The 16469-nt window shown below is 31.8% G+C and overlaps 1 protein-coding gene across 1 annotated transcript; it reads left to right on the forward strand.

Annotated features, from left to right (window-relative positions):
- Positions 1-3329: 3329 nt before the first annotated feature.
- LOC114387177 (plasma membrane ATPase 4-like) lies at positions 3330-12114 on the forward strand. The gene is made up of 16 exons (XM_028347316.1): positions 3330-3597; positions 6449-6568; positions 6674-6910; positions 7355-8116; positions 8623-8745; positions 8826-8930; positions 9024-9168; positions 9288-9452; positions 9577-9815; positions 9906-9938; positions 10033-10114; positions 10207-10367; positions 10464-10637; positions 10779-10961; positions 11066-11247; positions 11584-12114. Exons 1-16 carry the CDS (start codon positions 3538-3540, stop codon positions 11678-11680), a joined length of 2868 nt encoding a protein of 955 aa, XP_028203117.1. The 5' UTR covers positions 3330-3537; the 3' UTR covers positions 11681-12114.
- The last annotated feature ends 4355 nt before the right edge of the window (positions 12115-16469 follow it).

The raw sequence follows: 16469 nt of genomic DNA on the forward strand, positions 1-16469 counted from the left end.
ATTGTTTCGAAAATTTTTGTCATTTTAAATTTAGTTCCCGGGGTGCCCATCCGGTATAGAGACCATATTTTTATTCCAGGAGGTGATCCTATTTTTTTTTTCTCAATTTAATTATTTGTTCAGGTGAATTTTAAGAATTTTAAGGACTGAGACAGTGGAAGGCGCACAAGTTCAATCTCTATTTCTGATCTCCTTTACTACTATTGGGACAAGAAAGAATATTAATTTATAAAATTTACTTTCCTTTTATCATATGCTAATACTAAAAAGAAATTAAAAATTAGAAGAAACTAAAAAGTTTTGATGAGCTAAAGGACCCACAACCACTTATGTTAAGGGCTGAAGCCGCCGAAGGTGGCAACTTAGGATTATGATTGGCTTGACACATCTTATCAGAACATATAGATTTTTATTTTGTTGCATCGAGAATTTTAAAAGTTGATTATTTTCTTACTTTTAACTCAAAGTGGGTTGATTTGATAATAACATGAGTAATGCTGTATTTTATCATTAATTTTCCTCTAAATCTTTCTCTTACCTTATAAAACAAATACTAAACAGAAAAGTAAAACATTTAATGTTCTGAAAATATACTTATCATCTACTAAAAAAAATAAAATATACTTATAAAAAAATATTATAGAAAGAATTATAATTATTTTAATAATATAGAGAGGGGCAGAAAGTGGGTTGGGGTCCACACCCTGCATTATTGTTCATTAAAAAAATACTGTAATAATTTTAATTTGCGTCTTAGACGACTTTCGATTATTGTGGTCCCCATTTAAAAGTCAATCCATTACATTATATACTGTTGTGTTAATTATTACCTTAAAATAATGTTTACAAAATTTTAAATTATTAAAAGTATAACAATTTTTTCTCAATTTTATTTTAAGTATTTATTATTTTTAAAGTTTAATTGTTTCTATTAAAAATTTATATGCTGCGAATTTCCATATCGTTTGATGCAGGCTTCCGAGGCTCGAATTTCCTTTGTAGTGTAGTTTCTTACGAATTCAAAGTGTCTCATTTATCTTGATGGATAACAAGAAATTAAAATGATAAAATTATATATCATTGTCAAGTTTTTAAATTAAACAATGACGTATAAATATTTGTTTTAAAATTCCTTAATTTATTTTTTTATGAAAATTGTTTTTATTTTCGAAACTTCAAGTATCATTGTTTGAAATAAAAAATTAATTATTTAATGACAAGAATATAAATATTCAATTTAAATTTTGTTCTCAAAAACCTAATGCTTAAAATTATGAAAATTATACATATACATAATAAGTAACAAAATATGAACATTCATGATCAACAAGGACACAAACAGGAATAACATTAATAACGTGTTTGGTTTTTTTATTAAGTCGCACAAAATCCTCATTGAATGCTCCTGTTAATGAAAAGTTACTCTATAACTTTAGATTTTCAAGTTACGAATCCACATATTTTTGTTTTTGACGCTGAAGCAAACATATACTAAAGCAATAGACAATGCATATTTTCTCTTTTAGTTTTAAGACGAAATTATGCATGTTGGTTCCATCACTTTATATTAAAATCATCTACCCTTTTTCACTTCACCAAACAACTTAAGTTCACTTACTTTCTTTTTCTTTCCTTCTCCTTCTCTCTTTTTCCAGCCTATCTTTTACTTATCAAAGAAAGTGTTAGTTAATGTGTATTGGAAAACCAATTTCTTACTTTTGTAGTCACTAAAATTATATTCAAATATATACAACTTTGATTTTAAAATTAAAAACTCAAATTTATAAATTAAAGATAAATTAATCTCTCATCATTCTAAATTTAACTTCAGTTAGCAATTAAATTAGGAAAAAAAATTCATAGTCATAGTTTAAATATTTTTGAATTTCAACCATATTATTTATTTCTCTACCTCTTCCTATCGTATCACTAATTTCATCTTAATTTTTTCCCTCATCTCTTTCTATCTTTCCTTTAATTATAAAAAAAACATATAAATATAGTTTCTATCTTTCCTTTGATTATAAAAAAAATATAAATAGAATTTATGTGGCATTAATGTACCAAGTAGCCAGGTAATGTATAGATACCTGATGTCTAAAATGATGCAGGCCACCTCTCAACATGGCTAGTACATAGGTGTTGGGACCCCCAAATTGGGTAACATGCGCAGTTGCTCTTAACAAATTTTTTTATTAATATATTCTATACAATATTTTAAAGCTTATAAATTAAATGCTATTATTTCTTTAACTGCCATAATAATATTCCCAAATTTTCAACTCAAAGATGACACCATCACTAGGGGTAGAAATGAGACAAGCCAAGCCAAACTTTACTAGATTTGAACTCGGCCTGAATTGAATACCTAAGGCTTGAGCTTGGCTCATTACTTGTCATAGACTTTTTTTTTTAAGGCTCAACTCGGCTTATATAAAAGTCTGGCTTGACCCACGAGCCTATTTAAAAGTCTGCTTAAAGACGTCTTTGATTAATTAATTATTTTAAAACCTAATGAAATACTAACTAAAAAAAACTTATAAAATTTCGTATAAGTAATGTACAAATTCAAAAATAATTAATAAACAAAATCATATTGAATTCAAGTCGTTAAAGCATAAAGTATATCAAAAGAAAATAAAGAGCATAATATTAAAAAATGTATGGATTAGAGATGATTTGCAGAAAATGAATTTTATTCTACGTGAACAGTGTGCATGAACAATAATAAAAACTGGAATTCTAAAATCCTAGAATTATACTTCTCTCCGAAAGAAAACTCCTACACTAAAACCTTGGTGCTGTTATATAGGTCCTCAGCCCCAAAGCTTACAAATCTATTTTAAATCCAAGTCCATAAATGAAATAAAATAAAATCTAGACAAGATAAAATAAGATGGGATGAAATAAAATCTGGAAGAAATAAAATCTAGATAGAATAAAATCTGAATAAAATAAAATCTAGATAGAATAAAATCTGGATAAGATAAGATTTGATAAAATAAATTTATTATTATTATTATTATTATTAGTTAAACAAGTCGGCTTGTCAAGCTTTTTTATGGTTTAAGCTTGGCCTTTTTATCTAAAAAGACTTTTTAAAAAGTTTGAGCTTGGTCTTTATAGTAAACAAGCCAAGCCGAGCCTTACATAGGCCGAGCCGAAGGCCCTCGATAAGCTACTCGGCTCATTTCCACCCCTAACCATTAGCACCAAGAACCGACAATTCAACGGGAATAGGAGAGAGAAAGTTGAATTTCATAGAGAGAGAAAGTGAACGTGAAAGGGAGGTGTATTTACATAGTCTTCTTAATTGAGTTTGAGGCCTCATTCATACAGTTGTGAAAGAGGGTATATAAAGAGAGGCATTGGGAGTGAGCTCATACCCTTCTTCTATCTCTCCTTTCATTCATTCACTTTCTTTTCTTGGGATACAGAATTCTCATTCAATGGCCCTTTAATCTTTTTTATCCCTTTCTGCCTTGAAAACTTATTGTTTTTTGCGGTGCCTCTTTTGTCTTTGCTGAACAAGAAAACATGGCTGGGGACAAGGGAACCATCACTCTTGAAGAGATCAAGAACGAGACTGTTGATCTGGTATATGCATACACTTCCCTTCCAACCCTTTTGTTTTCTCTTATTTTTTTCTTCATTTTTTGTGTGGATAGAGTGTTGAAGTGCTGTTCAATGAAAGAATCATACACAAAGTTCTTTCTTTCTGTTTTCTTTTTGGGGGGGTTTACTTTGATGGGTAGGTAGCATGATAGCATAGCATCATGGCTGTTTGATTTTGGTTGGCTTCAAAGTTTTATGCTTCCAACTCAAGAAAGTTTTGAGATTAGTGTTCTTATAGTTTAACTTTCATTTGTTGAATCTCTTGATGCATGTTTGGATTTCAGAATTCAAAAGTATTTTTACTTTTAAAATAATAAATTCTTTCGTCATCATTTTGTAAATGAGAATTCACAAAAATGTTTTTCTAAATTTTATTTAACATATAACCATTTTAGTTGTTTATTTCTTTAGAATTTGTCTTTTAGTTTATAATAACGACACTACGATAGTGAAGTTTTCACTTAGAATCTTGTACAAATTATCTAAACTTCCACCGTAATATCAAAGTTTTAACTTAGTATCTCATACAAATTATGTCAACTTTTACCATTAAGTCGATTTTAGTGAATTTATTTAGAATTGGTTTAGATAACAAAAGTTACATTTTTTCAACATATATGATCTAATTTTCTCCACCTAACGTTTCATCGTTGAGGAAATTAGGAGAAAGATTAAAAGTCAATTAGAGGGCAGTTCTGGGGAAGGTAACATGCAAGTGAGACTTTTTGAATATTAGAACCGTTACGTTAAAGGAAACTACACTTAATTACCACATAATTTTTTTTTTTGTCAAAAGCCAAATTAACACATGCATGGAAATAAGGGAGAGTTACAGATTCGTTTCTTAATTTTTTTTTTCACTTTCTGGTCGACAAAACGTTTTAATTCTCCCTAGTGACACCTTAATTGCGGATCAAAACATGTGAGATACAGGTAAGACATTGAGTTCAACACGTCTAAAAAAATAATATTTCACCCCATTTATTAAGCTTTTTGTGTTCATATTAGTATTTTCTTAAGTGAGTGTGATCCATCCATCCATCATGTGTGTGTCTCTCTCTGTCTGCGCCTTGTTTGGTGGGAAGGAATTTTAAGTACTTTTTCCGTGGTACTTTGGCCCTTTCCAAAAATATTGTGTGGATCATGGCCCTCGGGATTAACGTTTTCATAGTAAGTCTCACATTCAACGGTCCTGACACGGGGGGGGGGGGGGGGGGGGTTGGGTCTACGCTTGTTTGGATCCATGAATAGGTTGTGTCGTGATTCGACGGTTGTCAATTGTCCACTATAAAATAGTAGTAATAATAATAATAGAATAAAGAAAGAAAGTGTGTGTTGTTATTAATTAAAATGAGACCAAACGGGACCCCAAGTTGTCGAAGCAGTGGAAGACGTGAAAGCTGTTAAAACGCGCCAATCACATGGAGAGATAGCTGTTCTGTCCACTCTGACACTTAATACTTTCCTTATTATTATTATTATTTAAAATGTTGATTAAATACTATAAAAAATGTAAATTAACTGATACACAAGTTACTAAAGTTTAATGTATAGTGTTGAGTTTTGATTTGTGTTAAGTATACATAAACTTCGTTGTTTATAATAATTTTATTTAATTTGAATAAGATTGTTTCGGGTGAAAAATGTATGTATTTATAAAATAAATGATTAAAATAATTTTTTTATATCATAATTTTTAATAAAATTTATTTGTGATTTTTTAGCCAGCATCTTTAAGACTTTTGTTCATTAGAATTTTTATTATTGTTTGGCGGAAAAAGTTGTCCAGAAGTGGGATTTTATTTTATATATTTTCAACGAATAGGATTAGGATTCTTGGTTAGTAGTCAAAGGAAGTTGGTTCATACTCTGAGCACTGTGTCCTTGTTGAGGCATGTGCAGTATTTGGCTATAATTGGGCATACAGTAGGGTGAAAAAGTGAATTTGTAGATATTTTATCTTTAAAAAAGTTAAGACAAAAGTAGCTGATAGTAGCAAAAAAATATACTACTAGCATAATATTATTTATAATATAATTATCATATCTTTAAAACTATTATCGTAAGATAATTTATGTTAAACATTTCCATAATGAAAATCAAAATTTAACGGAAGAGGATAATTTGAAGATTTAAAATTGGTAATTCTTACAGTAAAAAAAAGGTAATTCTTAGAAAATCCGCTGAGAATTGAAAAGGGTTTGTGCTAGTTGCTTTATTATCGTATAAAACTAAAATTTCAATTTTGAATTGCACTTAAAACATTAAAATTGAAATTAAGAAATTTCATTTCATTTTTGACCATTAATTCAATATTCAATGCAAATTGCGCAAAAAGTATTTCAAATAATTAAAGTATTTTTTTGTAGTGTAGATAATGAATGTCAAATCAAATTAATTTTTCTTTTATCAAAATATTGGTAGTCATACTGACCTGCAATATCACCGTCATAGATATCTCTTCACGTCTTATCATTTATGATTGTTACATGATTGTACTTGTGTGCATGTGTGTGGTTATTAAGTTTTGGAAACATATGATTGAAATCCAACTCAACCAAAATTCACGTCTCAACCACAACATGGCTGATTCCTCTGGCACAAATATTGAATCCAATTGATTCATAATAATCTGCACTTCAACAGTTACTATAAGCAGTAAATGTGGACAAAAGATCTCAAGTTATGTAGAGCAATAAGTCTAATTAATCCTGTACCAAAGAAAGCAAATGAAGAAAAACTTGTAAAGAAACTTTGAAAGCAAAAGCATAGTTACATAATAAGAGCAATGTGTTTAGGAGTGCAGTTTTTTCTAACATCACTGTGTTTATAGGAACGTATTCCAATTGAGGAAGTGTTCGAGCAGCTGAAATGTACCAGGGAAGGTTTGTCCTCCACGGAAGGAGAAAACCGGCTTCAAATATTTGGACCTAACAAATTAGAAGAGAAGAAGGTTACTATACCTTTAATTATGATATAGTTTCTAATATATTCCTAAAGATGCAACGACTAAGTGCAATTTCTGATTGATAATGATTGTAATTGTAATAATAAACAGGAAAGCAAGTTTCTCAAGTTTCTTGGGTTCATGTGGAATCCGCTTTCATGGGTCATGGAGGCTGCAGCTATAATGGCCATTGCTCTTGCAAACGGCGAAGGGAAGCCTCCGGATTGGCAAGATTTTGTAGGTATTGTTTGCTTGTTGCTGATCAACTCCACTATCAGTTTCATTGAAGAAAACAATGCTGGAAATGCTGCTGCTGCTCTTATGGCCGGTCTTGCTCCTAAGACGAAGGTAATATGCAATTGAAATTTGTGTCTCTTTTCTACATTTAGAAGTTGTGGATGCTTTTGATGCAAAAATATGAGAGATCTTTCATGTCTTTTGTACAAAAAAGGTGAATAGTTTAAGACAAAATAGTCTATGCATTAGATATTTTAAAGATTTTTTTACACTGTCACAAACCTTCAATATGATAAGTTTATTGAATTTTATAATGACTATCTTCAAAGTCATACTAAGGATGGTTTCTGATTGGTTGACAGTAGTGCATACCTAAGCACTTATTCATACTTTTGATTTGGAAACTTGCTGGAATAAGATAAAGAGTTTATGAGAAGGTCATAAGTCACATTCATAAATGGTTAACTCTAGGCATTATACTATAACATGGCATTAAGATGGGACTAGTTTAAGCATGTTTTCATGACTTACAAAATGTTCATCATGGCTTTGCAGGTTCTTAGAGATGGTAAATGGAGTGAGCAGGAAGCTGCAATTCTAGTCCCTGGAGACATCATAAGCATCAAGCTAGGTGACATTATTCCTGCTGATGCTCGGCTTCTTGAGGGTGATCCACTGATGGTTGATCAAGCAGCTCTGACTGGAGAATCACTTCCTGTGACCAAGCACCCAGGGCAAGAAGTTTTCTCTGGCTCAACTTGCAAACAAGGAGAAATCGAAGCCGTTGTGATTGCGACTGGTGTGCACACATTCTTTGGAAAGGCAGCACACTTGGTTGATAGCACCAACCAAGTTGGACATTTCCAGAAGGTTCTTACAGCAATTGGGAACTTCTGTATTTGCTCCATTGCGGTTGGTATGCTAGCTGAGATTATAGTGATGTACCCGATTCAGCACCGCAAGTACAGGGATGGAATTGACAACCTGTTGGTGCTCTTGATTGGAGGGATTCCCATTGCTATGCCTACCGTGTTGTCTGTGACAATGGCCATTGGTTCTCACAAGCTCTCGCAGCAGGGCGCCATCACAAAGAGAATGACTGCCATTGAAGAAATGGCAGGCATGGATGTCCTTTGCAGTGACAAGACAGGAACACTCACCCTCAACAAACTCACTGTTGACAAGAACTTGGTTGAGGTCTTTGCAAAGGGTGTGGACAAGGATCATGTGATCCTTCTTGCTGCCAGGGCTGCCAGGACTGAAAACCAGGATGCCATTGATGCCGCCATTGTGGGAATGCTTGCTGATCCTAAAGAGGTTTGATCCCACTTGCTTATGCTTGAAAGAAGAAAGTGATTTTAAGAATGAGCAAATAAGTAAAATCTTATATTTTAAAAAAGACTTATGACCTGTTTGGATGAAGTTTTCCATAAACACTTATAGGAGAAGAAAATAAAAAAAGGTAAAATGTATTGAATTCTCCATAAACTAAAATCAACTTATGCAACTTAACTTTTAGAGAGGTTAAATGAAAATAACTATAAAAGTTTTGTGCATAAGTTGATTTTAGCTTATGTGAGAGCCTAATTCATTTTACCTTCTTATTTTGTTATCCTGTGTTTATGGAGAAGTTTATCTAGACAAAGCCTTAGCCAAACATGCTAACATATTTTAGAGGTGATTTCCTTAGCATTTGTTTTGGAAATTATCTTAAACAAACAGACCTATACTTCTCTTCAATTTCCACATTTACTGTCTTTGAGTTCATTATTATAAAAATTCTGGCCTGAATTATAGAACATATCTATGTATGTCTTGTGCAGGCAAGGGCTGGGATAAGAGAGGTGCATTTTCTACCATTCAATCCTGTTGACAAGAGAACTGCTTTGACTTACATTGATGCTAATGGAAATTGGCACAGGGCAAGCAAAGGTGCTCCTGAGCAGGTAACCATGTTCAGTTTGATTATAATTTTTTAGACTTATAGTTATTGCATTGGTGTTAATGTATTTATTTTGGCGAACAGATCATGGCCCTGTGCAACCTCAGGGATGATGCTAAGAAGAAGGTTCATGCTATTATTGACAAGTTTGCCGAAAGAGGGCTTCGTTCACTTGCTGTTGCTAGACAGGTTTTTATAGCTAACTAGTCTTCATTTTTCAAGTATTTTTTCTTTCCCTCCACAAACATAAGCCCTCATGGTTCCTCACTGCTACTTCTGCAGGAAGTTCCTGAGAAAACAAAAGAAAGTGCTGGTGCTCCATGGCAGTTTGTTGGTTTGTTGTCACTGTTTGATCCCCCAAGGCATGACAGTGCTGAAACCATTCGCCGAGCTCTTAACCTTGGTGTAAATGTTAAGATGATTACAGGTAACTAATCTCCCTCATTCCATTATCTAAAGGAAGGCTATATTTGTTATAAAATAACATTTATTATCAAAGTCAAACATCCTTAATTTAATATTATGTACTTCTGTTCTACTCCCTAGGTGATCAACTTGCCATAGCTAAGGAAACAGGAAGGAGACTTGGAATGGGAACAAATATGTATCCATCTGCTACATTGCTTGGTCAAGACAAAGATGCAAGTATTGCCGCACTTCCCGTTGAAGAGCTGATTGAGAAGGCTGATGGATTTGCTGGAGTTTTTCCAGGTTCATACTCTTGTACCAGCTCACTATTATCTTCTTATTATAATTTTTTTGCCTCTCCTTATGTTCTTTGAAAATTTGTAGTTGCTAATCATGTCCTTATTATATTCTGTTATTTATACTACAGAGCACAAGTATGAAATTGTAAAGAAGTTGCAAGAGAGGAAGCACATTTGTGGAATGACTGGAGATGGTGTCAACGACGCTCCTGCATTGAAGAAGGCTGATATTGGAATTGCTGTTGCTGATGCTACTGATGCTGCCAGAAGTGCTTCTGACATTGTCTTGACAGAACCTGGATTGAGTGTTATTATAAGTGCTGTCTTAACTAGCAGAGCTATTTTCCAAAGAATGAAGAACTACACGGTATGTTATTTTTGCTTTCTTGTTATACATGTTCATTTTCACTCAGCGTGTTGAAAATTAACTCTTGGCACCATTTTCTTTGCATTTCAGATCTATGCAGTATCTATCACAATCCGTATAGTGGTAAGTAGAGTGTTGCTTGCTGTCATTATGTAGGTAATTTGTTGTGACAACGAATGAATATTGATCAGTTTGGTTTTTGTGTTTCTGAATGCAGTTTGGCTTCATGTTTATTGCACTGATCTGGAAATTTGACTTCTCACCCTTCATGGTTTTGATTATTGCCATTCTGAATGATGGTAAAATTCTTATTTCGCTGAAATATACCATGAAATCTCTTTATATGCTGAAAAACAACGGTGATCTAAAACAATATTTGTCATACCATCAGGAACAATCATGACAATTTCAAAGGACAGGGTCAAGCCATCTCCATTGCCTGATAGCTGGAAACTGAACGAAATATTTGCTACTGGGGTTGTGCTTGGAGGTTACTTGGCACTGATGACTGTTATTTTCTTCTGGGCAATGAAAGAGACGACGTTCTTCCCCGTAAGAAATATTTACCCTTCATTGCTTCCATATTGATGTAATGTTCCTTGTTTCAGTTCAAAATTTCTGACACTGTTCCCTTGTTTGTCACTGAAGGACAAATTTGGAGTTAGACCAATTCATGACAATCCAGATGAAATGACTGCTGCTTTGTATCTACAAGTCAGTATAGTCAGCCAGGCTTTGATATTTGTCACCCGTTCGCGCAGCTGGTCCTTCATTGAACGCCCCGGACTGCTATTAATGACTGCTTTCATTATTGCTCAGCTGGTAAAGATGACGACATTCCATCATATATGCTAGAATTGGATTTATGCAACTGAAATGTGATCAAATTAGGATGTTACTAGTTTCATTATAAGAACTATCATAGAAGGGTGGAGTGATATTTTTGAGCTTATGGTCATGCAGATTGCTACAGTAATAGCAGTGTATGCCAACTGGGGCTTTGCAAGGATCCAAGGAATTGGTTGGGGTTGGGCAGGAGTGATTTGGCTCTACAGTATTGTCTTCTATTTCCCACTTGACCTCATGAAGTTCGCCATCCGCTACATCTTGAGTGGCAAGGCTTGGAACAATCTCCTTGAAAACAAGGTATTTGCATAATTTATTCACCGTTACATGTTCTGGAATGGCGAAGTTTCGATGAATAGGTTTCGGATTTGTGACTGTTGTTTCAAAATTAATGTTGGTGACAGACTGCCTTCACCACCAAGAAAGACTATGGTAAAGAGGAGAGGGAAGCTCAATGGGCTCTTGCTCAGAGGACCCTGCATGGACTTCAACCACCAGAAACTTCTAATATCTTCAATGAAAAGAGCAGTTATAGAGAACTGACTGAGATTGCTGAGCAGGCCAAGAGAAGAGCTGAAGTTGCAAGGTAAGCAACCAAATTTCCTAGCTTCTAAAATTATCATGACAATTAGATGGTGCAAGTTCTCTAAAATGAGCAACTCATGTTAGAAGGTGAAGTAAATAATATCTGTCATTGATGACAAAATCAATGGTTAATATTACATGCACGTGCTAGTTTTTTTTTTTTTTTTTTAATCAATGACTAAGATTACTTACTTTACCTTCACTTCAGACTAGCCAAATCCTCACAATTATTAAAATATTAATAACTACACAATTGATTCATTATTTTTTATATTCTGAGAAAGTCTTGTAGTGAACTAATACATGAAATTTCTTTCTTTTTCGCCTACTCTTACAGGCTTCGCGAGCTTCACACACTTAAGGGACATGTTGAGTCTGTGGTGAAGCTGAAGGGTCTGGACATTGACACAATCCAGCAGCATTACACTGTGTAATAAACAACACAAGAACGTTGTAGATAGTAAAGGGCCAAAATTCAATGTTTTAAATGATCGGAGAGACAAGGAGAAGGCCTAACTCTATTTATGCTTACTAGGTAGAGAGAGAAAGCCTGTGATATATATATAGCTCTCTCTCTCTCTCAGTCTGTTTATCTTTTTTTCATGTATTTTCAGATGTTTTGGTCTAAATTTTTGCTTTGATGCTTGGGGAAAAGTGGTGTTAGCTTCAATCCTTGATTTTCATATGGTTTTGGGTTCTTCCTCAACAGGGTGGTTAATGTTTAATGCATGTCACTTTAAAGTGGAAATGACTAGACACTGAGCTTATAGGGAATTTTGTGGTGGGAGAATAAGAGTTTATGGAAAGTTTTAACGGCATCATGCAAAATTTGAAACTTTGACTTGGTCTCAACATAGAATTTATGTTATTTGGCTGTCTTTTGGAAACACTATCACCAGAAAAGATCGAATTCTAGGGAATGAAATAAGGGACTGCAAAATTTTAAATGCTTTGAAGATGTTTCCACCATTGTCCTAGTCCTATACATGGGTGACTAGTTTGTTTTTTTTTTTTTTTTTTCCATAAATACATATTTTCTTTTCTCCTACTTTTTTTCAATCTACGTTACTTCGTAATTTAATTTTCAATATATATTATTTGAAACTTTCTCTCTCTTTTTTGTTTTTTTTTAATTTAAAATATTATAAAATATAAATATTATATTATATAATTTTTTTAATTGGTCTTAAAATTACTTATTTATTAAATTAAATTTTATATTTTTGTTTTTTTTAAAGAAAATGATATTATTAAATATAGTTATTTTTGTTTTATTATTTAATTTACTTAACATATTTTTAGGTGAATATTTTTATTTAAAATCTGAATTTTCTAATATAATTATATTACTAAATATAATTAGTTTTTTTGTGTCATTAGATTTAATTAAAAATGAGAAGATTTTTTGTTTAACAACTTAGATCTCATTCATATTCTTGCCACATTGATTCGGGTGACAAAAAAAATAATTACTAATTAAATATCTTTAAAGATATTTTCAATATATTTTTATTATAAAAAATAGCTCATATCTAGCGGTTATCAGTATCTTTTGGATATTTTAATCTTTTCTTTCCATATCTGCAAGCCATAAATAATAAAAATATCAATTATTATCACTTAAGGAAAAAAATAACTGCTAAATAAATATTTTTAAAGATATTTTTAATATATATTTATTTAAAGATATTTTCAATAAATATTTTTAAAGATATTTTCAATATAGCAGTTACTACTCTTTGAAAATTTTATGTCTATTATATAAGATAAATGTATCAATTATTTTTTTTACTGTGTTTTTTAGTTTGTTTTAATACTACTAACTAATTTTCTTATTTTTTTTAATTAACGAACATAACAAAAAAAATATCAACAACACATAAATTTAACTACAAAAATACATACAAAGTAACTAAAAAATTGTACTATAATTTTATCCAATTTTTTTATTTTTCTTTATCTGTATATTTTTTCTTTAAAAAAATTATAAAATTTAATTTGATAAATAAGTAATTTTAAAACCAATTAAAAAATTATATAATATAATATTTATATTTTATAATATTTTAAATTTAAAAATAAACAAAAAGGAGAGAGAAAGTCCCAAATAGTGTATGTAGGGAATTAAATTGCAAAGTAGTGTAGATTGAGAAAAAATAGGAGAGAGAAGGTGTATTTACGGAAAAAAAAACCGTGGCTAGTTATTTCTTTGAAAAAGTTGCCCAGTGTTTTTTTATCTTCTTTTAAGGTAGAATACTAGTGAAGGTAACTTGCAAATTCAGTCAACAACATGACATTTGAAAGACTGAGATGAGGCAATGGTGAGAAGTCTATGTTGTTCCCAAAAGAGAACAAAAATCATGGATAATTTGTTCCCAAAAGAAGTCACTGCTAAATTCCTATATGGCTCCACAGTCATTACATTTTTTTAAAAATAAATAATATAGGGCAGAAATTCAAATCAAATGAAATTCAAAACCTGAGTGGATAAATAATTGCATAGTAAACCTAATGCTTTGTTTCACCCAAAAAAAACTAATACTCTGTACTAGAATTACACAGACTTCTATATTTAGCATCCAAATCCCATCACTAATCACTTTTTAGCTATGTTCTACCGAATAGAATATAAGTGCTCACTTTCTTAGAAAAATCTTTTGAGGATAGTGTATATCTCAAGATCATATATATATATATATATATCATGGTCTTTATTGGATAAAAATTAATACATCTCATTTATTATATTACGTACAAGTAGTTGTGGGTAGAAGAAGAGTGTGTTGGAGTCCCACTTTGCTTTTGACTTTCTCGTCTTTCGTTCCTTCATATCCTTGATCTAGGCTATTGTGGGGTTACCTGGAAGAGGAGGATTTTCATAATCCTCTTCTAGAGCTTCCCAAAGATCCATTGCTTCCAACTAAGTGTTCATTCTCACAACCCAAATTTGATAATTTTCTGTCAAACTCTATTTCTTAAGAAGGCTCTGGTACCAATTTGTTGTTTTCGTAAAGTGGCAACAGAAACACAGACAACTTTGAAGAAAAAGAATGAGTTTTTAGTAAAGTGCAATTTAGAGATGAGGTAAAAGAAAAACACTTCCATTGAATTCAGAACATACATTTACAGACTTAAAAATAACTGCAACCACATTTAAAGACGTATAAATTACGCCATAATCAAACACATAAACATAACATTGATAACCACTTGAAACTAGGAAACCACCTTTGAAAAAGGTTAAAACACAAAAACACACTACTAAAAAAGTTGTTATTTACGACGCATGCTCAACAACGGTTGTCCCAAAACCGTCATTGTTGAGCATGCAGTGGTATTATTGTAAATATCACTAACATTTCAAAGACGATTTTCGTGAAATCATCTTTGAATAATGTAAAAAAAAAACACTTTTTATGAATCCGTCTTTGTTTTGCATTATTCAAAGACGGTTTCATAAAAACCGTCTTTGAATTTAATCTTTGGCGCAGAAGAACCTTATGAAATTTGATTGCTTCATTCATTCCCATTTCACTTTCTTTAGATTTTCGTTAATATTAGAGATTCTACGTTTGCGATTATGATGATGATGCTATAACAATAGTATTTCGTGAACCATATTCACATCAAAGATCGAATCGCAGTCCAAAATCCTATACAATACATTTCAATTGAGTGATACTCACCTCCAAATGCCCCAGTATTTTGCATTCCTTTCTACGTACCTGCTCTTCATCTCAAGGTTTTTCACATACAACTTTTTCCTCTCCTAGATCTTTGGCGCAAAAGAACATTCTGAAATTTGATCGCTTCATTCATTCGTGTTTCACTTTCTTTAGATTTTCGTCAATATTAGAGATTCTACGTTCTCAATTATGATGATGATGCTATAGCAGCAGTATTTCGTGAACCATATTTACATCAAAGACTAAATCGCAGGACCTCCAATCACATATGGCAACCGACGATAACCTCAATCAGACGAATTTGGGGTTGTGCTAGCCTCTTCGCCTCAAACCCCGAATCGCACGACACTCCATGAAACCTCAGTCAGACCCTCCGAATCGCATGACACTCAATGAAAACTTAGTCAAACAAATTTAGGGATGTGTAAGCATCTTCACATAAAAAGATTGAATCGTAGGACACTTTCCCAATCACAGACACTCCATGAAACCTCGGTCAGACTCTCCGAACCACGCGACACTTGAAGAAAACTCGGTCAAACGAATTTGGGGATGTGCAAGCATCTTCACATGAAAGACCGAATCGCAGGACACTCACTCAATCGCATACTACATTGTATAGTGAAAGCCTTTCCACAATCGCATACTTCAAAGATTTGGTTCTACACACAGGCAAGACTTTTGATATTTTGTTTTGTTGATTTTTATTTTCACTTTTGTGATATATTTATTTTTCTGATGCGTAGATTTTCCCGTTGTAAAAAATAATTCTGCTAAAAAATATTCAAAAGATAGATGCAAAAATATGAAAAGAGGATAAACACTGCAAAATCACAATATAACTTGGAAAGAAGAAGGAGATTAGGAGAGAGGTGCATCCAAATGATGGATATATTTGTCACACTTTTTACACTCTCAGAGATTAAATTTTATATTTTTATCTTGTAGGGACGTATTTGTCAGCGAATTACACATTCAAAGACAAAAATGACTATTTATCTTACAATGATTGGTAGGAATGGTTACAATCCATTTGGTTAGCTATAAGGATTCAAGGGAAGATTTATACGTATTTTTTGGGAATAAAATATTTCTATAGTTGGTTTTATTAGATTTTTGATCTGGATATATAAGTGCTTTTTTCCTTTGATTTTTTTTTTTACAATTTCTACTAAAATATTTTTTTAAAATATTGATACAATAATATTCTTCAATGCTAATCCATTATTTGAAGATTTTTTAATAGTTAAAAAAGATTAAAAAAAGCATTTAAAAAGTAATATTTAATATATTGATAAAATTAAAACTATATATTTCATAAAATAGATTTATTTTTGACATTATAAGTTATAATAAGAATACAAAGAATATTTATTAGTGTTGTCTATTCTTAAATAATATTTTAGTATATTTAATAAGAAAATGTTTCAAAACTTGATATAGGTATAAGGGTTAAACTAATTGGACTTTGATTTTTTTTCATACTATTAAATTTTTCCTTCAATTTTTTTTTAAAAAAAGTTGAATTAATTCCACC

Source organism: Glycine soja, chromosome 15 (assembly GCF_004193775.1).
Source record: "Glycine soja cultivar W05 chromosome 15, ASM419377v2, whole genome shotgun sequence".
In the NCBI taxonomy this organism is placed as follows: domain Eukaryota; kingdom Viridiplantae; phylum Streptophyta; class Magnoliopsida; order Fabales; family Fabaceae; genus Glycine; species Glycine soja.

Excerpts from the sequence above, each read along its gene's own strand:
- LOC114387177 (XM_028347316.1), top strand. The coding sequence starts at position 3,538 with ATGGCTGGGGACAAGGGAACCATCACTCTTGAAGAGATCAAGAACGAG. Across the intron at positions 6,911-7,354 it reads GTCTTGCTCCTAAGACGAAG|GTTCTTAGAGATGGTAAATG; the intron begins GTAATATGCAAT and ends ATGGCTTTGCAG. Across the intron at positions 10,368-10,463 it reads AAGAGACGACGTTCTTCCCC|GACAAATTTGGAGTTAGACC; the intron begins GTAAGAAATATT and ends TTGTCACTGAAG.